General features: G+C 46.6%; 2 protein-coding genes across 2 annotated transcripts in view; one reads left to right on the top strand and one right to left on the bottom strand.

The window, feature by feature from the left end:
- PDE6B (phosphodiesterase 6B) overlaps window positions 1-23,375 on the bottom strand; it is a 44,363-nt gene that overhangs the window by 13,195 nt on the left and 7,793 nt on the right. Inside the window, exons 7-17 of the mRNA XM_045022344.1 lie at window positions 22,061-22,127; window positions 21,831-21,878; window positions 21,497-21,646; window positions 19,686-19,829; window positions 18,353-18,418; window positions 17,571-17,717; window positions 13,892-13,999; window positions 12,389-12,498; window positions 10,137-10,224; window positions 8,494-8,594; window positions 5,890-5,997 (exon numbers count right to left, since the gene is read on the bottom strand). Coding sequence (XP_044878279.1) covers window positions 5,890-5,997; window positions 8,494-8,594; window positions 10,137-10,224; window positions 12,389-12,498; window positions 13,892-13,999; window positions 17,571-17,717; window positions 18,353-18,418; window positions 19,686-19,829; window positions 21,497-21,646; window positions 21,831-21,878; window positions 22,061-22,127 — 1,137 coding nt within the window. The remainder of the gene's footprint in view (window positions 1-5,889; window positions 5,998-8,493; window positions 8,595-10,136; window positions 10,225-12,388; window positions 12,499-13,891; window positions 14,000-17,570; window positions 17,718-18,352; window positions 18,419-19,685; window positions 19,830-21,496; window positions 21,647-21,830; window positions 21,879-22,060; window positions 22,128-23,375) is intronic.
- LOC123373351 (purpurin) overlaps window positions 2,891-23,375 on the top strand; it is a 78,179-nt gene continuing 57,694 nt past the window's right edge. The window contains exon 1 of the mRNA XM_045022347.1: window positions 2,891-2,995. The gene's annotated coding sequence lies outside the window, so the exon portion shown is untranslated. The remainder of the gene's footprint in view (window positions 2,996-23,375) is intronic.

The raw sequence follows: 23,375 nt of genomic DNA, 5'->3' as shown, positions 1-23,375 counted from the left end.
CCTGGTGAAGACCGACAAGGAGAAGACGGCCTTTGCAACCCCAGAAGGACTATATCAATACACCGTTCTTCCCTTTGGATTACATGGGGCCCCCGCTACCTTCCAGCGGCTAATGGATAAGCTGTTACGGACCCATAGGGAGTACGCTGCTGCCTATCTTGATGATGTCATCATATATAGCCCCGACTGGGAGACGCATCTCGGAAAGGTAGAGGCAGTCCTAGATACCCTGAGAAAGGCCGGACTGACCGCGAATCCCTCCAAGTGTTCGATCGGGTTAGCTGAAGCCAAATACCTGGGGTATGTAGTGGGGAGGGGCGTGGTGAGGCCCCAACTCAACAAGCTAGACGCCATACTGAAGTGGCCCCGGCCACTGCGGAAAAAGCAGGTCCGAGCATTCCTGGGACTCGTGGGGTACTATAGGCGGTTCATTCCCCACTTTGCCACCAGGGCATGCCCCTTAATGGACCTGACCAGGGCTCGGGGCCCGGACATAGTGAAATGGTCTGCTGCGGCCGAAGCCGCTTTTGTGGATCTACGAACGGCCCTCTGCACGGACCCTGTCCTAGTAGCCCCAGACTGGGGGCAGGAGTTCGTCCTACAGACGGACGCCTCGGAAGTAGGCCTGGGGGCGGTGCTTTCCCAAATGGTCGGAGATGACGAACACCCCGTCCTCTACCTCAGTAGAAAGCTCCTGCCTAGAGAACGGAAGTACGCCATCGTGGAGAAGGAATGTCTGGCGGTAAAGTGGGCCGTAGAAAGCCTCCGCTATTATTTACTGGGACGGAGATTTGCCCTAGTCACGGACCATGCCCCGTTGCAATGGATGCACCAGAACAAGGACAAGAACGCACGAGTGACGAGATGGTTCCTGTCGCTTCAGCCCTTCCACTTCACGGTTCGGCACCGGTCCGGGACTCAACATGGCAATGCGGATGGCCTGTCAAGGGTACATTGTTTTCCGACCCAAGTGGCCCAACCCCGTAGTGTTGAGCAGGGGGGGGGATATGTGGCAAATTCAGGCCAATTAGCTACCTGGAGAGGGGTAACAATTAGCCCGGAAGGCTTAGCCAGCAAAATAAGGTTCAGCTGGGGCAGGGGTTAGGAAGAAACTAATCAGGTTCAGCTGGCCCCAGTTGCTAGAGACCTTTTTAAACCCTCCCTGACAAGGAGGATGGGAGAAGCAGGGCAGCTGCCAGCAAGGAGGGACAGCTGAACTCTGAGACTCGCTGCAGGACGGAGGGCATTCTCCCCAGGGGGGGAGAAGAAACTAGAGCTAGGGGGCTGGCTGAGAAGGAATCAGCCCGGCCTTGTGAGATTGAGAAGGGTTTTTTTTTCCCTTGTGCCCTAGCCTGTGCCTCTGAGGCTGGGAAGGACTGAGCTAACAGAGGGGCAGGTATTTTGCCACAGACCTCATAATTATATATGTATAGTTGGGATTATGTTTTCCACTATGCAATACTTTGAATTTATCAACACTGAATTCATCTCCTGTTGTTTTTTGCCCAGTCACCCAGTTTTGTGAGATCCCTTTGTAACTCTTCGCAGTCGGCTTTAGATTTAACTATCTTTGCCACCTGACTGTTTACCCCTTTTTCCGGATAATTTCTGAATATGCTGAACACCACTGGTCTCTGTACAGATCCTGGGGGGACCCTGCTATTTACTTCTCTCCATTGTGAAAATGGAGCATTTATTCCCACCTTTTGTTTCCTATCTTTTAACCAGTTACTGAGTCCGTTAAATATTAACTGTTCACTTATCCAGTGCAGGTTACTAAATTAAAAGTATCCCAGTTGTTGGTGCATGTTAAGGTTCTACTGTAATAATATTAAAATAGAAAACGATGTGCAAGGAATGAGTTTCTCACCTAGTACTGCTGTTTTAGCCCCAGATGGGCACCCAACAGCTACTTTAGCCAGCACTCTAGGAGGTGTCTAGGGATAGCACCAGAATACAGTTCTGATTATTTCTATGGCTCACAGCTCCAAAGCAATATGTGTTGCAGCATTAGTCGTAGTCACTCATGGTTAAATTTCATGTCTGCTCCCGGAGAATACAGAAATGCACCATTTTTAAGTCTCTTTCCCTGTGACTCCCACACCACGAACATCCTAGCTGAGTTGGCAGTTATCGGGCCTGGTTTTTGGCATCACCAGGGCCGGCTCCAGGCACCAGCCCAGCAAGCAGCTGCTTGGGGCGGCACGTCTGGATCTTCGGCGACAATTCGGCAGCGGGGTCTCTCAGTCCCTCTCGGAGCAAAGGACCAGCCGCTGAATTGCCGCCAAATTCTGAAGTGGCGGCGGTAGAGCTGATCGCGATCGCGGCTTTTTGTGTGTGGGGTTTTTTTGCGCTGCTTGGGGCGGCAAAAACCCTGGAACTGGCCCTGACCAGGGCTTGTAGTCGTAAGTGATGGCAGTGTCTGTGGGGGAGTGAGGGAGGTTAACACAGCCATGGTGCTACCCAAGTACAATGCTGGATGTTGTTTGCTGGCCTGGGGTTAGAGCTTATGGGCAGTGAGGATTACACCCTGGTTATGGCTAAACCACTCTTCCTCCTGTCTGAGGTCAGGGCTCACCTTTGTTCCTGCTGGTGGAGAAGGGGGAGCTTTCATTAAATTGGCTGCACTGACAGTAATTAAACTAGTTGAGTTTCAGAGCTCTGTGGAGGTCAAATTGGGGAGGAAGGGGTGGTATGTCTCAAGCACAACACTAAAGCCGGTATTAGCTGGATGTTTCTGCTAAACTGATAAGCAAGGAAACAGTTATCAATGTTGACTTTAAGTGCTCATTATGCTTCAGAGTTAACACCTCATTTAAATGACAGGTGGCATTTCTGTCAGTGCTAATGCTACACTCCCCACTCCTAGAACAAAACCACTTATGCAAGGGATCCAAGAAGGATCGGGAGAAAAGGATTCCTCTGCTCCAAACCCAGCACCTTTGTGGAATGAAGAAGCCTATCTAATGCTACTACAGGGAGACCCTGAACTTTGGTAAGTAGGATCCCTGCACATTCTCCTAGCAGGCAATTTAGGTCTGTCGATCAGCATAAGGAACCCATACTTTGCACTGGCCTGTTCTGCCACAAATACAGTTCCTTCACAGGGAATGCCTCTTCCCCACCCTACATTGAGGGCCTCATGTCTATAGAGGGGGTCAGCATTCAGGTATCTGAGCTATTGTTTCATTCTGTCTGGTACTGTTAATACCAAGGGTTCAGAAATCATATTAACTTTAAAATCTTGATTAAAAAAATTGGGGTCTTTTTTATTTGTCTTCTAGTGTGAACCTTCAGGGTGTACTTGCTTCATGTTTTCAAGCTTTTACCTCCAGCCATGATGGTTAAATAACCTTTTTTTTTAAGAATCTAAGTTTCTCCCCTAATCACCTGCCTTAGGAACTGGGGCCCAGATTTTTAAAGGTGTTGCTGTGCTCAGTATTACAACACCTAACTGATTTTGGCACTTTGAAGCCAAGATCCCATTGATACTCTATCTGGGCCTAGGGCTTCAAGAAAAACACCAAACATTGCAAGACTTGTGCTACAAATGTGAAAGTTGCCAACACTGCATTTAAGATGTGTGGGTATTTTGGGAAGGGGGCGGGGGGTTAGTGGGTTTTTCTGTTTTGTTTTTTGCAACCATAATAAAAAGGGCTTATTAAATAAAGGCTTAAAATTTGTTAGAAATGGTTTTAGCCAGTGAGAAGAGCTGATACCCTGTGGGCTGTCCCAGTCAGACCCCAAAGCTCTATGCCTAAAAATACTAGTCAAACAACAACCCACTCCAGTGATGGACCTGTTTGGATGTTGTAACTGTAGTTTGTTTTCAGCTATTGAGATGGTCGCTCCTAAGTCTTAACTCCAGATTCTGAAGGCTCCCTCGGCACAAGCCTCAGAGGAAGTCTTGGCATGTAAATGGTCTGTACAAAGGGCGTGTGAAGGAAAGAGGAAGCCAGAGGGCTGTCTGCTGAAAGCCATGTTCCGAACACGACCTGTTACAGAACAGAGAATCTTCTAAGTCATATGCTTAGGGCCCTATCAAATTCAGAGTCCATTTTGATCAATTTCACAGTTATAGGATTTTAAAAATCGTAAATTTTCATTATTTCAACTATTTAAATCAGAAATTTCACAGTGTTGTAATTGTAGGGGTCCTGACCCAAAAAGGAGGGTTGTGTGTGTCTCACAAGGTTATTGTAGAGGCGGTTGAGGTACTGCTACCCTTACTTCTGCTCTGCCTCTGGCAGTGGCGCTGCCTTCAGAGCTGGGCAGCTGGAGAGCAGCGGCTGCTGGCCGGGAGCCCAGCTCTGAAGGTAGAGCCGCCGCCAGCAGCAGCACAGAAGTAAGGGTGGATGGCATGGTATGGTATTGCCACCCTATACTTCTGCGCTGCTGCTGGCGGTGGCGCTGCCTTCAGAGCTGGGCGCCCAGCCAGCAGGTGCTGCTCTCCAGCCGCTCAGCTCTGAAGGCAGTGCAGAAGTAAGGGTGGCAATACTGCGCCCCCCCCCTAAAATAACCTTGTCCCCCCCCCCCCCCCGCAACTCCCTTTTGGGTCAGAACCTCCAATTTGAGAAATGCTGGTCTTCCCGTGAATGTGTAGTAAAGGGTAAAAGCACATAAAAGACCAGATTTCAGAGGGGAGACCAGATTTCATAGTCCGTGACACGTTTTTCATGGCTGTGAATTTGATAGGGCCCTACTTATGCTGTGGCTCCGATAGAAGCTTTTCTCTGCACTGTCTCCAGAGCATCCATGCAGTCCCAATGAGTGCATTCTGAATCTGAGCTGTGAAGCAGAGTAAAAGGTTTCTCACTGAGAGGAGTTTTCTGGCTACTTTGCAAGAGTAGCTTACTCAGAGTGTGTCTACACTACAAGTACTACAGCAGCACAACTGAAGCACTGTATGCTGCTGTGGTGTAGATACTGGCTACAGCAATGGAAGGGGGTTTTCTGTCACTGTAGTAATTCCACCCCGTTGAGAGGTGGTAGCTAGGTCAATGGAAGAAGCAGTGTCTACCACAGGGTTTAGGTCAGCTTAACTACATCTCTGAGGTGTGAAGTTTTCATACTCCTGAGTGGAGCAGCTATTGTTAGTAAGTTTTAGATGTAGACCAGGCTTCAGATTCATACTGGATGGCACTCGGTTTTCAAGCTCTTATCCTTGATTTCATCAATAGGGAGGCTTTGGCCTCCCTTACCGTTTAAGCCAAAGCAGACTTCTTGCAACTCTTCATCAGTAGGCTCTCTGGTTCTGTGTGGGGCTTGCAATAACTTCAGTTTTTGTCATTGGATGTCTGCTCCCTAAAACTCATAGGATTCTGTTAATCTTGAAAGTTGCCATAAATACATCCAAGCAGAATAAGCAATTTAAATTAGAAATGTGGATACTTGCAATTAGAATTTGAATATAAAGTTTACTTGACACTTATCTAGATTAGGGTGACCAGACAGCAAATGTGAAAAATCGGGACGGGGTGGGGGGTAATAGGAGTCTATATAAGATAAAGACCCAAAAGTCGGGACTGTCCCTATAAAATCGGGACAGCTGGTCACCCTAACCCAGATGTGACTTCATCCTATTCACACATTTTAAAAAATTCTGCTATATTTCGATATAATTCTTTAGTACAGAGAAAGTTAAAGATATTTGGCTTTTGTTTTAATATCTTTTTATATGGCTACCCTTCAAGAATAACCCAGAATGCAAAGCCACTATACTTTTGTCTCCAAGATTCATTAAATACTAAAATGTTGTCTTAATATCCCTTATAGGAAAATATCGCATGCTATGCTAAACTATGCAGTCAGTTCTTAGTAAACACTTATTTAATAGGGGCGTAGTTGTCACTTCACTATTTGCCTATCAAGAGGTTTTTATTTACTCACATGACAATCTCTTTTCTTGTGGTCTCCAGAGACAAATATTCAGTCCAGGCATTTTCGTTGTCATACGTCTTGGACTCATCAACAATCTTCTGAAACATAGTTCTCTTTCTTCAAAAAACCCAAAGAGGTAGGGAAATGAATGCATTAAATATGGAGTTAGCAGATCTCATTTTGATTTCCCATGGAAACATTGCACATGAGCAATCCCAGGCTTTACCCCAGCCAAGTGCCCACCACAACGACGTATTGTTATTTGAATCTTTTAAATAGGACAGAGTGTTTGAAATAATCGTAAAGCACTTAAATGTTGCAAAAATCGGTTTTAGTCAGGTTGAGGCTTTGTAAATACAGCTTGAAAAGTTGTGCTATTGCAACTTTAGATTAAAACTTATACTGAATTAAATGATAAATGCTACTATTATATAGCCAAGGTACTGACTCTGATCCTCAAGCAGGTACCTAACTTCACTGGGACTGTTCGTGTGCCTAAAGTTCATCATTTCCCCATGTGTTTGCAGCATGAGCAGCTAAAATTGTATTTATTTATTTATTAAGTTTTAACAAGTTTACAAATCCTTGCCATGTAAATATCGGAAACAACACCATCGCTCCAACAGTATTTCTTAGTGGCATAAAATGTTTACTTCTAAATAAAACTGCTTTAGTGCTGACAGTGAAGTTACACTTTCAGTACATTAAAGTTATTGTGAACATTCTTATACACTGTCTGACATTTTCAAAACAGGAGCCTAAAGATAAGCCCATATTTAGGCAATGAAGGACTGTGTTTTCCAAAACAACTAGATGACTTTGGAGCAGGGCTGGATTTACACCTTACGCATCCCTAGGCATGGGATCTTCAGCGCCGCCCGCCTCCCCCCTCCCCAACCCCCCGTACAGCTGACCTTCATGTTGCACACAGTTTTCATAGAATCATAGAATCATAGAATCTCAGGGTTGGAAGGGACCTCAGGAGGTCATCTAGTCCAACCCCCTGCTCAAAGCAGGACCAAACCCAACTAAATCATCCCAGCCAGGGCTTTGTCAAGCCTGACCTTAAAAACCTCTAAGGAAGGAGATTCCACTACCTCCCTAGGTAACCCATTCCAGTTCTTCACCACCCTACTAGTGAAAAAGTTTTTCCTAATATCCAACCTAAACCTCCCCCTCTGCAACTTGAGACCATTACTCCTTGTTCTGTCATCTTCTACCACTGAGAACAGTCTAGATCCATCCTCTTTGGAACCCCCTTTCAGGTAGTTGAAAGCAGCTATCAAATCCCCCCTCATTCTTCTCTTCTGCAGACTAAACAATCCCAGTTCCCTCAGCCTCTCCTCATAAGTCATGTGCTCCAGCCCCCTAATCATTTTTGTTGCCCTCCGCTGGACTCTCTCCAATTTATCCACATCCTTCTTGTAGTGTGGGGCCCAAAACTGGACACAGTACTCCAAATGAGGCCTCACCAGTGCTGAGTAGAGGGGGATGATCACATCCCTTGATCTGCTGGAAATGCCCCTACTTATACAACCCAAAATGCCATTAGCCTTCTTGGCAACAAGGGCACACTGTTGACTCATATTCAGCTTTTCGTCCACCGTAACCCCTAGGTCCTTTTCTGCAGAACTGCTACCCAGCCATTCGGTCCCTAGTCTGTAGCAGTGCATGGGATTCTTCCGTCCTAAGTGCAGGACTCTGCACTTGTCCTTGTTGAACCTCATCATATTTCTTTTGGCCCAATCCTCTAATTTGTCTAGGTCCCTCTGTATCCTATCCCTACCCTCCAGCGTATCAACCACTCCTCCCAGTTTAGTGTCATCTGCAAACTTGCTAAGGGTGCAGTCCACACCATCCTCCAGATCGTTAATGAAGATATTGAACAAAACCGGCCTCAGCACCGACCCTTGGGGCACTCCACTTGATACCGGCTGCCATCTAGACATGGAACCATTGATCACTACCCGTTGAGCTCGACCATCTAGCCAGTTTTCTATCCACCTTAGAGAGGTAAGGTGCCCCTAAAACACCAGTGCCCCATGGCACGTGCCTACTGTGCCAAATTAGAAATCTGGCCTGCTTAGGAGCCCAGGTCTCTGACTTCATACTGCAAACCCTGATGGATGAGTATAGCCCTGTCATGACTTACGGAAATTACTTATATTGGAAGGTTAGTTGCAAATATAGCATGGGCCATTTGCTTGTCTATGTTCTGTTTGGGGCTATGCTATTCTCAATGGATGTTAACAAGACCAAGGACTGTTCTTTGGCACTGATCAGTATTTTTAGCGTGAAACTTCTTAGTGTAAAATCTAAAGTTTAATGTATTAATAAGGAAACTAACTAAAGAAACCAGGAAAACAAAATCACCCTGTTAGCAATTTCAAAATCACAAAAATCAATTACGAAAAATATGTATTTAAATCAAAATCAGTGTTTTAAAATTATTTTAATTTAAGTAATATTTGACAGCACCCACATGGTCTCCCAAAGACAGCTGCTGTTAATAGGAGTTCTGCCCACAGAGAGCCTGGACAATCAGTTGTGATATTTTAGACTAATGTGACCAGCTATTTGCAATGTGTTTGCTGAAATACACAACTCACTTACTTGAAGTAAAGCGCTAAGTCAGTTGCTATGATAGCAATTTCCATCAAATGATTCACATGCTCAAACTGTCTCCTGTTGAGATTCTGGTAGATGTTCAGGGACTAAAGGAAAACAAAGTTTAATACGTGATTCTGGATATCCCGTGGATTGCTCATCTTGGAATATGGGTGTTAATTCATTGTGTAACATCTTTAGCTACAGTCAAAATGCAGGCTGAGGGCTCAATCCAATTCCCATGGTCCATGCAAAGACACCCAATGATTTAAATGGGCATTGGATGGGGCCTAGTACCCTGAAGTAGTTACTCAGCGTATAACTGGACTCCCATTGTCTTCAATGGGAGTTTGCCTGAGGTAAAAGTTTAACTGAATGAATTTGTCAGGATTTGGCCCATAGTGGGGGAAGGATGATTAAAGACCGTCAATGGGCATTATGGGTTCCAAGTCCTCTTACTTAAGAAACCTGTAAGGTTTGCTTCAGGGTCTCTCCCTGGTTCTGTCACAGATGCCCTGTTAAAACACAGGCAAGTCACTTAACTTCTGCACCTCCATTTCCCCTTTATCTGTATAACTGGAACAACACTGGCCTACCTCACTAGGCAGTGGTGAGGCAAGACAGTAAAGTTCCGGGAGAGCCTCAGATGGAGAGTGCTGTGTACGTGAAAGGTATTTTGATGTATATAATGAACATACCAAATTACAGTAGGTAGAGGCAGACTAGAGATATGTCTTTCACTGTCCCTATCTAGAGGATTGAAAGTACACGATAGAGGGAATGTCTGCAGTAAAGGGAAGTATTCACAGGCTTCAGATATTTGGAAGTGTCTGATAAAACATGGGAGTTGAAGATTCTCCTTTACAGGATTAGAGCTGCGTGAACCCCATGGCATCTGGTTTCAGTTTCATCACACGCATGGACTATGTTCAGGGAAGAGGCTCACAAATCTCAAGAGCAATCTCGGGCTGATTTGTTTAGTTCTTATATGGTGGTAGCACAGGGGTAGGCAGCCTATGGCACGGGTGCCAAAGGTGGCACACGAGCTGATTTTCAGTGGCACTCACACAGCCCTGGTCCTGGCTGCTGGTCCGGGGGGCTCTGCATTTTAATTTAATTTTAAATGAAGTTTCTTAAACATTTTAAAAACCTTATTTACTTTACATACAACAATAGTTTAGTTATATATTATAGACTTATAGAAAGAGACCTTCTAAAAACGTTAAAATGTATTACCGGCACGTGAGACCTTAAATCAGAGTGAAGAAATGAAGACTCGGCATACCGCTTCTGAAAGGTTGCCGACCCCTGTGGTAGCACCTGAAGCCCCATTATGGTAGGCACTGTAAAACAGTTTGTGCACCAGAGTTTTGCAAGGAAAGCAGGTGAACTTTTTAGTTCTGCATGTTTTCACCACTAACCCAAGAGAAACTCTGCCATTTTAACCGAATCTCACTTTGACTTTGGAGTTGGTTCATATGTAAAACTTTAAGTGAACTGGTGGAATAAATTCAAGTCCTCAGAGATCTGAACCCAAGTAAAATATTGGCACAAACCCCTGCAAAGTGAAACTGCAGAGTGTTGAACAATTAAAATTTAGCTGACAGCAAATCAACCAAACCCCTCCATTAATAATGTACATTACAAACCTCTTCTGAAAGCAAGAACTTTCCAAATTCCAAGTGGTGTCTCTCTAAAATTGATGAACCATGAAGTTTTGCTAACGGATGTTGAGATCTAATTGTGTAAATTAAAAATTCAAAAGTTAGTACAACACTAATGCACAAGGGAGTTTTACAGAGTGTCTTATTTTAATATTTCAGTTTATCACGCTTTATATCTAGGTTTAACTAGTGGGTAAAGGGTTAATAGATAATATTTTAAATAAATGGCTTGTCAATTGATCAAACAATTCTTCTGGCCTTTACCCAGCTGTAACATTTTTCACTGCAGTACTTATAAACCATCTAAACACCTACTCAAATCTAACATGCTTATATCTTTGAATCATTTATTAACCCTTAATAAATGGCCCTTGTTATAATGTGTGAGCAGGTTTATTCTACTTTAGAAACTCAACGTATTTTATTGATTTAAAACAACAGGAAAAGCAGTAGCCCTCGCACAGTTTCCTAGATTGTACAGCACATCTGTGAAATCCCAGTGCAAGGCCCTGACAGTGAAATCCTTGCACACAGCTAAATCCTGTACAGGGAGTGGGAACAGAGAGGCCCCCCAGCTCATGAGAGCACTAGAGCAATAAAGCCAGCAAGCACCATGGCAGGCGGGTGCATTACGTGTGGAGGAGGGGCATGACTAGCCCCCGAAGTCGTGAGGTGGTATGCTGCTGTTAGCTGTACGTTTTCCCCTACATCAGGCGTGGGCAAACTTTTTGGCCTGAGGGCAGGGGTGAAAGTAACTTACAGGACTTATCGGTACTGCCGGAGTCCTGAGAGGGGCGTGGCCTCTCAAGATTTAAAGGCCCTGGGGCACCGGCTGTGGCTGGGAGCCCCAGGGCCTTTAAATCAACCAGGGGCTCCCAGCTGAAGAGGTAGCTGGGAGCCCCCCGGGATTCAGGGGCAAATTAAAGGGCCCAGGGCTCTGGCTGCCGCGGGAAACCCCAAGCTTTGCCAGGCTGGGGCTGGGATTTAAAGGGCCCGGAGCGCCTGCCACTGTGGGGAGCCCAGAGCCCTTTAAATCCCAGCCCCAGCCTGGCCGCCTGAGCTGCGGCTGAGATTTAAAGGGCTCTGGGCTGCCCGCAGCCGCGAGGAGCTCTGAGCCCTTTACATCCCGGCCCCAGCCTGGCCGCCGGAGCTCAGAGCCCTTTAAATCCCTGCCGCGGAAGCCAGTGTGGTCCGGTCCGGCTTGGCGTACTGGCTCTTGCCGGTATGCCATACCATACCGGCTTACTTTCACCTTTGCCTGAGGGCCACATCGGGGTTCTGAAACTGTATGGAGGGCCGGGTAGGGAAGGCTGTGCCTCCCGAAACAGCCTGGCCACGCCCCCATCCATCCCCTCCCACTTCTAGCCCGCTGACTGCCCCCCTCAAAACCCCCCACTCATCCTTGTCCCCTGACCGCCCCCTCCTAGGACCTCCCACCCCTAATTGGCCCCCCCAGGACCCCACCCCCTATCCAACCCCCCCTGCTCCCTGTCCCGACTGCCTCGACCCCTATCCACACCCTCACCCTCTGACTGTCCCCCGGGTCCCCCTGCCCTTTATCTGACCCCTCTGCACCCCCCCCTTACCATGCCGCTCAGACCAGAGCCAGCCAGGCCCCCACGCAGTCTAGAGCACCGGGGCAGGCCAGCGGCCCTCCTAGCCACGCTGCCCGGCAGGAGCTCGCAGCCCTGCCACCCAGAGCGCTGGTGACATGGCAAGCTGAGGCTGTGGGGGAGGGGGGACACCAGGGGAGGGGCCAGGGCCTAGCCTCCCCGACCGGGAGCTCAAGGGCCGGGCAGGCTGGTCCCACGGGCCAGATGTGGCCCGTGGGCCATAATTTGCCCACCTCTGCCCTAGACTATAACCATGAGCAGAATGTCTGACGTAATAGCGAAGAGTAACCACCCCTGACACGCTGACCCAGCTTGCTGCTTAGAAACCCAGCAGGGGTTGTGACCAGGTCACTCCTGGCTCCCCATTTGAAGCTCAAGTTTTGGGGGTCATGCATAGCATTTCCCCCCTACCTCCAGTATCTCTCTAGCTTAATGTCCCACCTTCAAAAATGCACTGCTGCTTTGGCCAAACACCGATTGCTACAATAGCCTATCAAACTACAGCTTCCGCAGCTGTCAGAGTGTCAGTGGGAACAGGGCGTGGTGTGAATTCGGTTAGATCCCACTCCACCACTACACGCGCACAATGACTGGAATCATTTAGAGCAATAGAAAGGTGCCTACTTCATCTGATAAAGGTTGTTGGTGCCCCTGTGATCAATATCATGACACAAAGCTGCAGTTACCATAGCAAGGGCTTCAAGGTCTGTGTAGTAACGCTTCAGTTTGCCAGTCTAGGGGGAGAGAATCACATGCTTTCATTAGTATTTCCGATAGAAAATAAATCCGAGTGAGTCTGCTAGGTGAGTAGGAGTCTCTTACGCTAAACATAATTAAAGAACTAAGCATGGACTTTGTGAAGCCACATACAAGACACACTCTAGAATCAGCACAAGAATTGCAGAAAGGAAAGGGGAAAAACATTTCAAGATCAGAGCATGTGTGTGTCTTAGTTACGTATATGAGAGATCCTTATGTGTCGGTGTTACTTATCACCGTAGCATCTGAGTGCTGTACTGACCTTAACTCATATATCCTCCCCCATCCCCTCCTGAGATGGAGTCAGAGGACAAGCACCTCCCAAAGGTGGTCTGAAACCAGCTGGGCACAGGTCTGTGTTGAACCTGGCACGGAGCCTCCTTACCCCGGGGAGTTCAGGGAGGCATTATGTCTAATTCCTCTTGCAGCTCTGTGACGCAGTAGGGAGTGGGGTGCATTGACCTGGGAATGTGGTTTAATTTTACTGGAACTGTCTGCATGGGGGAGGGGAGAGCAGGGGGTGACTTTAGGTAAGGGACAGTACCTGAGCCTGTAACCTGAGCCAGGAAGGGGGTGGGGCGAGTTGACACCTTTGCCGGGGAAACTGGACAAAGGGACAGGGGGAGAAGGAGGGGGAGAGAGCCTGCTGGAGAGGTTTTTGGTTTCAGTTTGGGGCTGGCTGGGAAGAGGCAGGGAACCCCAAGTCTGGGGTCTAAGATCCTTGCCCCCTGGAGGGACCTGGCTGAGGGGTCCTGGTTGTACCTACAAGCCTGCTTGGGACTGTGTTCCTGTCGTCTAATAAACCTTCTGTGTTACTGGCTGGCTGAGAGTCACGGTGAATTGCAGGAAGTAGGGGGTGCAGGACCCTGACTCCCCCACACTCCGTGACAAGCTCCCTAGCACTTCAGAAAGTGAGCTGGTCCTGCTACGTCTTAGGAGCACGCACCAGGCCTCAGAGTGGCTGGGCTTGTTTTCTCCTCCATTTAAGACCGCTCCAGTTGGGCTGTTATTGTTCATAAAATGTTAACTCCTTGAAGGGAAAGGTTCTGCTATAAACAGCTGTTCTTGGGTTTGAACTTGGGGGCTGCAGTATCAGAGCTCTAACATTCATCAGCTAGAAGTAACATCAGGGGCATACATTTTTGTGGACTAGCCACTAGAGGGGGACTGAGACCCACTTGTCTTGTGTGAATTACCCTCTAGATTAACTTTTGTATTTTTTATTAACAAGACTTTTTCAAAAAAGGACTTTGGCAGATACTTGTAAGAAAACACATAAGATTTCTACTCACTGCATAAGAGTCCCTGTAAATAAAACCATGCTTTGCAGTTAAGAGGGAAAAGATAGTAGTCGTACATAAGATATACCATTAAAAGTGTGAACATGGTCTGTGCCACATTGAAGCCATGCCGCCAGTTGTGATAAGTGATCTTCCTGTAACCCTTGCTGACAGAATACATGAATCTCACCAGCACCTGCACAAATAGGAGAGCCGTGAGTAGAATGTTAACAGATTTGCCTCAGAAGCAAACTAGTTTATAGTGCTTGGGAGCGACCAGGGAACAAATGTATGAGAATAAAGAATTAGTAAAAAACAGTTCTTGAAGCAAAAGCAATCAGCTACAAATCACAGAATCATAGAATATCAGGGTTGGAAGGGACCTCAGGAGGTATCTAGTCCAGCCCCCTGCTCAAAGCAGGACCAGTTCCCAAGTAAATCATCCCAGCCAGGGCTCTGTCAAGCCTGACCTTAAAAACTCTAAGGAAGGAGATTCCACCACCTCCCTAGGTAACCCATTCCAGTGCTTCACCACTCTAAATTATAGAGTTGCTTTTATGATCTTGTAGCCTGTAACAGAACAAGTGGTCACTAAAAATTAGGAAAGACCCTCAAAGTTTTTTGTTGTTTTTTGTTTAAAGAGAGACTTTTCAACAAACTGTGTTTATTTTCCTTGAGCCCTCTGGGGGGAAAAAAGGAATGAAGGTTTTTCCTTAGCAGTACAAAACTAAGATAATATAGCTTCAGATAAGAACTACAGAAAAAGGCAGTGGCAAAACTTGTTCAAAGATGATAAAAAAGTACTAGCTTTTCTTATGCCAAGTTAAGGAGGGGGAGCCTCCCTCTCAGTCTTCTAGCAAAGCATGCTGGGAAGGGGAGGCATCTGGGGCCCTTTAAAATGTAGGTGCTCTGTTTTCTTAGTTAGTGTTAGGGAGAAAGCTGTCTGACAGAAGTATGGAAAGAATGAGGGGAGATAACTCTTTGGGGAAAACATCAGGTCAGGGTTGGTGGTGCTCTGCTATTTGAGAGAATCTAATTGTATAATAGAAAAGGGTTGGATACTTTGGTGGCATTGGTTTCTATGTGTAGTCTAGTGTTTAATGGGGATAACTATTGTTTCTTAATCCCACCCCAGAGCTCCATTTTCTGTTATCTTTTCTCCTACATTTCAGTGGTGTGATTAAGAACCTAGCTTCTTCTTTTGAAAGATGTGTATGGTTCCATAGCAAGCCAGAAGTTACAGCTGACAAAAGCAATTGTCTAGCCTAGTGATTGTAATCTGATGCACTTAGAAATAAACTTTTAAAATTTTGTTTTATTTTCTCTTTATAGACCCCATATTTTATAACCGTAGTATCTTGTTTAAAAAGTGAAAGAATCCACATATGATTGTTATTAACTCTTTACTGTAAGGTGGGATTCAACACTAATGTGAAAAATTAAGATTTTCAGACAATGCACTGGATGCTTCAGAAGGCTCTTCTGTCTGGCAGTAGAGTAGCAAAGTAATATGTTAAGTACAGGCATGACCCCTGTTCAGAACCAGTCTTTCTTTCTCTCTTTTCCAGGCTCTGTCGCAAAGGCATGGGAGGTGAATTGTGCACATGTGTAGTAAAAAGGCAGTGATTCTTGTGATAGCTCAGAGCAAGTTAGCTCTGAAAACATAGCCAGTACAGCTGCAGTTCTTGCAGGGGCGGCTCTAGACATTTCGCCGCCCCAAACAGGGCGGCATGCCACGGGGGGTGCTCTGCCTGTCGCTGGGAGGGCAGCAGGCGGCTCCAGTGGACCTCCCGCAGGCGTGCCTGCGGAGGGTCCGCTGGTCCTGCGGCTTTGGTGGACCACCGGAGCCGCGGGACCAGCAGACCTGCCACAGGCGTGCCTGCGGGAGATCCACCGGAGCCGCAGGACCCGCAGGCACGTCTGCGGGAGGTCCACCGGAGCCGCCTGGCGCCCTCCTGGCGACCGGCAGAGCGCCCCCCGCGGCATGTGGCCCAAGCACGCGTTTGGTGTGCTGGGGCCTGGAGCCGCCCCTGAGTTCTTGGCCCAAGTAGGAAGCCTACTTTTTAGTATCAAGTTGTAATGTTAATAAGAAAGATCAGATGAGTGGTCCCTTCTTGTCTGCTATCCTGTGTCTGACAGTGACTGGTAGCAGATGCTTCTGGTGAAGGGCCAAGAAGCCCTAAGTGGGTATCCCAAGTGCTCACAAGAAGAGTTTCTTTCCAACCCCCTTAGTTAGAGGTGAGCTAATACCCAGAATAAAGATTTATGTCTCTTCTAAACGTCAGGGGTGCGATTTTTTAAAAGCAACCCTGCAAGTTTGTCTGAGCCTCATTAAGCACTGATCTCGGCGAGGTGATGAGCACCACCTCTGTGATATCAAGCATCCTCAGTTCTCACTGACGTCAATGGGCGGGAGTTGGAAGTGTTCTCAGACTTGAGTTCAGAGACCTTGAAAACCCTAGTGCCTACCAGACAGTCACTGCCCTATTCTGGTTTTCGGGAAGTGCTGAGTCTAAACTCTCTGGCAGTTTGTTTTATTAAGATAGAAGCCAAAATATTAGGGATGACAATGCTCATTGTCTCACTTAGCGCTAAGCGGAGCTAAGGGCCTAATTCTCCCTTGCCTGGTACATTCTGTAGTCACTTTCCTCTGATGCACCTGGCATTGGCCACTGTCAGTAGACAGGATACTGGGCTAGATGGACCTTTGGTCTATCCCAGTATGGCTGTTTTTATGTTCATGTACCTTGGGCAAAATTTTACCAAATCAGAATCCTCCGTTCACTTAAAAGGGTGGTTGCCGTAAAGGTGGTTGCCGTTTGTACAGGTGTAAAGGCAGGCTTTTTTGCCACCCCAAGCAAAAAAAAAAAAAAAGCAGGAAAAAAACCTGCGGGGCGGCTGGAGCCAGGGTGCAGGGGTCTCCCTGTGCTGCAGACGTGCCCTGGCTAGCGGAGAGGAGGCGGGGGGAGAGAGAGAAGGGGGGAAGCCAGGGCTTCAATGGGGCGCTCGCCACGCGGCCCTGACTGCTGCACCGCCTGCCGGGCGGGCTCCGCGTTGCTCCGGTCGGTGGGGAGGGAAGGACGCAGGCTGCCGGGCTTGCTGCAGACTTGGCACCAGCTGGGGCAGATGGAGCACGCAGCCAGCTCCCAGCAGGGCGCTCCCCACCTCCGCGCCACCGCCCCCTAGAGGGCGGCCGGATTGGCGAACCCAAAAAAAAAAAAAAAGGCGGCCGTGCCACCCTAGGATTGGGCAGAATGCCACCCTGTAGAATCTGTTGCCCCAAGCACGAGCTTGCTCGGCTGGTGCCTGGAGCCGGCCCTGTGTAAAGGACTGCCCAAGGTGCAGGGCAGTGGAGAATCTCCGGCCTGCCTGCGAGTTTGCAGAACTGTTACAGCCAGTTTACACGAGATGGCAATAAACTTCACTTGCCAGGCTGAAACAGCATTCTGTTAGCACCACTGCTTCGAGTACGCGCTACCCTTTGCAAAGTAAGGTAATTCTAAAGATGTATTTTATAGTACCTGGAACTGTACTGCTCTTGTGAGACAGTGGCTTTCAACCTCTTCCTTACGGGGCCCCCTTCCACTTAGCACTATGGGGGAAAAAATGGGTGTTTGTATCTCCATCTTCAGAGCACCCGCCCTAGTGGTTATGTAGCAGAAAGCTAACTGTAAATCAATAGCCACTGTTCCCTCCCAGGGGGATCTAATGAGGTTGGGAGTCCCCAGGCATCATTCGGTAACATCTCACCAGAAACCAACACCTACCTCTTGTGGAATCTGGAACTTTTTCACCACCCCAAGCTCATAGTACATCTGAATTCCACACTTCACAAGCTCTAGTTCGGTGCACTTGAAATCGGAGAAGTGGAACTCATAGATCTCAGACTGAATGGGGTCTGGCAGTTCTTCTTTCTGAAAAAGAAACAGTTTGGCTTGTTTCCATGCTGGGTGTGCCATTCCCCAGAAAGCCACACATGGGTCGTCTAAAAAATGCCACCAGATTATTGCTGCTGCATTCTTTCAGATTACTCAAATATCAGTACTGTAACATGCTTTTTAGGTAACAATAAAGGCAAAAGTGCTTCTTCCAGTGACAGTCCGTTTTGGTTTCTCTGCTGGGATTTAGCAGAAGAGATCTGCCTCCCCAAGTGGATTTCATATGTGGTCAAAATTGGTCATGGACTGGTGAAAGAGGCCAGTGGTGGCCCTAGGTCTGTATTGGCTCTGGGTAGCGAAATGAGTGGAGGATCCTAGCGGTTGAGCTGGTTCTCAGTAGGGTTTGTCCTGTAGGGGCTCAATTGTGCCAGGGGTAGTGCAAAGCCGCCTGTTCCCAAGATCTCTGGAAGGCATGGCCTCTAATGATGCTATCCTAGGCTATGCCACATGCCTGTATGGTTGGGAAGGAGGGAGTTCTGTTCTTTCTATTCGGAGGTGACCAGATACCATGCTGAGGGGGTGTCACTATAAGAACTTGGATAGTGTTCTCCTACTTCTGCCAAATTCTTATTTGTCTTTACTGTCAAGTCAACGGTGCATGGGGCACTCACCAGTAGTACTGTCAATTCATCTTCTTCACATTCCATTGGTTCTTTCCCCAGCCTCTCTCGTGTTGGCTACAGAGATCACATACACGTTAATTTTACCAGCAACTCGACAATCAGCACTAAAGCTGCATATGTTTGGAGTGGTATCTAGTCCAACTTCCAAACACATGTTCTCTTCTGAACCTTACTTACATTTCTGATCTTAAGGGTCAGTTCTGACTTATAAAGTGACTCTGACAGTGGTGGAGGTGGGTTCCCATATGCAGTGCATCTCTCTGATCATAGAATCAGGGTTGGAAGGGACCTCAGGAGGTCATCTAGTCCAACCCCCTGCTCAAAGCAAGACCAATCCCCAGACAGATCTTTGCCCCAGATCCCTAAATGGCCCCCTCAAGGATTGAACTCACAACCCTGGGTTTAGCAGGCCAATGCTCAAACCACTGAGTTATCCCTCCCTCCATTGCTCCATTGTCAAGTGGAAAAACTGTTTGTCCTCCAAACTCACTCTGGGGACTGACACTCAAGCTGGGTTCTCTGTCTCAAGCATCATCACAAGGAGTAGAGGTCCTGTAGACTCTGCTACGCCCATTCAACGTCACTGTCATCAGATATCAGACATCAGACTATGCTTTTGGTGAAATCTGTGGAAACCCAGCTATGGCTAATGGAGTTGCACAGATGTAGTGAGGACTTGATAATGCCCAAGAAGGAAAGAACCCATCTTAACTCTCAGAGGCTATAGTGAGTTTGCAGGGCTAGCATTGAAATACATTTTTAATACTAAGCATTGACCATTTGCTTTTCCTTAACTAAGGTCTTGCCACCCGGCCCAACCATTGTCCACCTGGCAGCTGTCCTCCCACCCCAGAGGTGACTGCATCTCAATGGTAAAGTGTATCTGTATGTACGAAGCTTGTTTAAAATTAATTGCAGAAGTTCTTCAGCAATGCAATTCTTTCTGGTCAGCTCTGGTTGAGCTGAAGCATTACCACCTTCAAGGCACATATCACGAGCCATCCCTCTGTGCAGGCCTTAGGTAAATGGAGCTCTGGAAGCTCCCAGGAAGTAGCTACGTGGATCTGTCCCTATTGAAGGTGGTATCACAGCTCTGACAAGGGTGGGGCAGGAGAGAATATGGCCCATTTACTAGGATGTTGATGGGCCATTGTGTAATGGAAACTCACTCTGTGGTGATGGGTGCCTTAGAAATGCATGTAGTAAAATACAACACTTTGGAACAAAACATGCTACATAAATGCAAGTTCTCTCAGGCGCAGTTGCTATTTAAGCATGCAACATCTGTATGCTGATTACAGTACAAATTGAAAAGCAGTACCAGGATTTCCTGAATTTCATCCTTATCACACTTCACGTGGTACAGCACCATGTCCTGAGCAATGTCCTTACGATTCTCCAGCTTGTTTATCTTATCGTAAGTATCCGTGTTGAGGACAGACCAGCCCAGGAACTGGGTCAAAGACTTAAAAAAAGAAAAGAAACCATGAAACAGCGGAGCCCTCCTTATGCATGTTAAAGTATCTCATTGATTGCTATTGGTTTATTTCTAGGGAAAACATCCTCATAGTCTAACACATCTTATTACCAATAGGTCTATAGATGGATGTGAACAAAATGTCCTGCCTCCCAGAGCTTACCACAAAACACAGCACACTCTGGCTTAGTATATATGGCCCAAAACCTTTAAATAGCCAGTCAGGTGGTTTTAGCCTGAGACTGGAAACTGACATTCTGCCATTAAAGGCATTGGTGTTCCAAGTTGCTCTCTGACAAATGAGAACCTTTCCACTTGCTGAAGTAGGAACAGAGGGCCTGTTCTTGCAAACTCTGAGTGAGTAATACCTTGGTAGCCTTTGTGACTAATCATGTGAGTAATGATTACTTGTGAGTAAGAGTGACAGGATTAGGCTTAAAACTCTAACGGTAACATTCATGTTTTCTCTAGGGAGACATTAGCACTGCAAGACAAGTCATTCAGCAGAGATACTAGGATACAGACTGAGAACCTAACAAGTTGTTTAACAAAGTTACGTCTAGACTTTACTGGAATTACGTCTCTCTCTTGACTTCCCTTTTGTTATGATTGTCTAAGCAGCCAAAGGCCTCATCCTTTAAGGGAACAATTGTTACACTGGTTGGCTGCAAATAAACAAACAGGCCTCAATATAAAAGGGGTTTCTCTTGGCCTGAAACTCCTTGAAGCTGTGCTCGGCCCCCAAAACCGAGGCAGCTGCACAAGCGCTCTGCAGCTGCCCAAAGAGCCGTTTACTCTCAGGATACACTTAACTCCTTAGCCGAGATGTCTGGCCAGGCTGCACAATGTGCCTGCACTGTAGAGGTCAAGGGGCCAGGATTTGGCCCCCAATCGAAAGTGAATCTGGTGTGGATATGGATTGGTGATAACACTGTGCAGCTGGAAAGGGAAATACTGAGAACTGTGAGAACAAGACTGGGCCCTTCACGATTTGGAAAAGGATGCAAAGGTATTCACTGCCTTCTTGGTTCCTGGTTCAGATCTGTGCCATGCTGCTAGGGTACGTCTACATTACAATAAAACACCCGTTCCTGGCCCAGGACAGCTGAGCAGGGAGCGTCCTGGAGCCCAGGCTCCAGCCCGAGCCCAAACGTCTGCATTGCAGTTGTGTAGCCCCGCAGTGCAAGGCCAAGTCAGCTAACGTGGGCCAGCTGCTCGTGTTTTATTACAGCATAGCCATACCCCAAGTGACCCAAAGACTTTTGCCTTCAGCGGTTCAATGGCTTATGTGAAATGAATTGGTCATCTGTCTACTTCCAAAAAGTTTGCCCACCCCTGGCCTAGATGGTGATATTTCAAATGATTTTGCTAGTTCTGTTTGAGTGTACAGGATCTAGAACTTGAAAATGCATGTCAGGTGTTGTGCAATTCCCTTCAGAAGCTGGGCATGTTACCACTAAATCTTCAACTGCCTAAAATCTCTCTATCAATCAATTTCTTAGACCTAGAGCTACTGAGTTACACCTCCACAATCAAAGAAAAGATTGGGGGCTGCAAAACATTGGAGACCACATGTACTGCTAAGAATTATTGGGTCTTAGGCAGGGTTCCCATTTAACACCTAAGCTACTTTCAGAGCTGGTAAGCACTTGTACCTCCATGAGAGTCTCATCCTGTTCATCAAATGGCTTCCCGTCTTTTCTGTTGTAAAATGTGGCAACACCAACAATTTCTTCTTTTTTATTTACTATTGGCATAGACAATACATTTTTGATAGTCCATCCTGAGTCATCTAGAGGACCTTCCTTAAAGCAACAGCAAGCAGAAAGATGTTGAATATATAAAATATATTTTCTAAATGCATCAGTGCTTTTCTTAAGTGAACTCAGTAATGAAACAAGTTACAGGAATTTGTACGTATAAAAAATTAATCTATATTACATTTATGTTGACAATTCTGTCTAACAGCTATGACAGCTTTCACAGTACCTGAAATTTAAACATCTCATCTGCAGCAGCATTCATAATATTGCAGATCTAGAAGATCACAAAAATATTTCGTTTTACAAACAGGTAGCATAAAGTTCAATAACCTCCTTTCTAAAATACTCAATTTTAAATCTAGTTAAAGCCGCTAAATTGATCAGTCTTCCATAGTTGAAAGTAAACATGAATTTGACATTCTGAAATACTCAATGAAGCTCTCGTCAAATACTTACAAAGCCACTTTCAGCTACATAGGTTGGGAGTCCAGTAGCAAGTGCCCAGTGATCTGCTGTGGGATTTCTGAATGAAACAAAAGTGTGTGTATAATAAAAATTAAAGATGGAGGTTACATATATTTCCTGGAGATTTTTGTAGAGCTGGAACATATCTGGTTAATCATGCAGCACGCATGTACACGGCTATTCCTTAGTCAGCCAGGTAGTCCTGTTGATTTCAAAGGATCTTCTTGTGTGAACAAGGATTACTCACATGAGTTAAAATTCATAGGATCAGACTCTCATTATCAACAGATGGGGCAGTAGATGAGTTAGAGGATTCAAAGGGTTCAGTATTGCATGGTGTATTCCAGTCAGTTCCCAGTTTTTCATCTTGAGCGTAACTAGATACAAAATGGGACTGGGAATGTATTTAATGGTTCTAAACTTCAATATGCAAAAGAAAAAAAGAAAGAAAGAAAAATGGGGCAGTGGGAAGAAGGGAAATGTAACAGGCCCAATCTTGCAGACCCTTGTGGAAGAGCTCACCGTCAAAATTAAACCGATACAAAGCAATAGATGACCAAGAGGTAGTCAAGACTTACAACCCTAGATTTTTTAAAAACCAAGCTAGGTGACGTACTCCCTGTTGCACACTGGTGCACTAGCATTTCACTAAGGTGGGATTTGCACAAGGAGAGGCAGCTATCTTGAAGAACTGAGAGTGTGGGGACAAGCCATGTGTAGGGGACTGCATGGAGGAGGGCAGAGACCAAAGTGGAAGGAGGTGACCAAGGGCTGATAAGGCAGGCAGCATGGTACACGGGCAGTGTCATAAACAGATTCATGCAGGTCCCCATATTGGAACCCAACAGCTCTAAGTGGGGGTGAGACCTATGACAGGCAGGCATCTCAAAGGGTGGCGTGCAGTCAATGAGGGCAGCTCTACGGGAATTATGAGAGGGAAAACAAACATTGAATTTGAAGTGGGTGGCCAGGGGATGCTAGTGATGGGTTCAGGGAAGGGATTGACCTGGTTCAAACTTCTCGGCAGCAATAATTTGGAGGGTGAGGAAAGTTCACAGGGCAAGCTAAAGCAGGAGGCTGTTACAGGCATCAAGTCAAGAGATGACAAAGGCCGACATGAAAGATCTCATGGCAAGAATAGAGGGTGGTTTCTAGACATGTCAAAGCAACAGGAATTACTGTGCCTGGATGTAGGGCATGGGAGGAAGAGGCGTGAAAGTTGGCTTTGAGGCGGAACCTATGCGACAGGGTGGACAGAGGACCAGGCAGTGAATAAGAAAGGCAGGAAAGAGGACGTTTGAATGGG

The sequence above is a fragment of the Mauremys mutica genome, chromosome 6 (assembly GCF_020497125.1).
Source record: "Mauremys mutica isolate MM-2020 ecotype Southern chromosome 6, ASM2049712v1, whole genome shotgun sequence".
Classification (NCBI taxonomy): Eukaryota; Metazoa; Chordata; order Testudines; family Geoemydidae; genus Mauremys; species Mauremys mutica.
The sequence above is the reverse complement of the archived record's forward strand: the minus strand, read 5'-3'. Positions and strand labels throughout refer to the sequence as shown.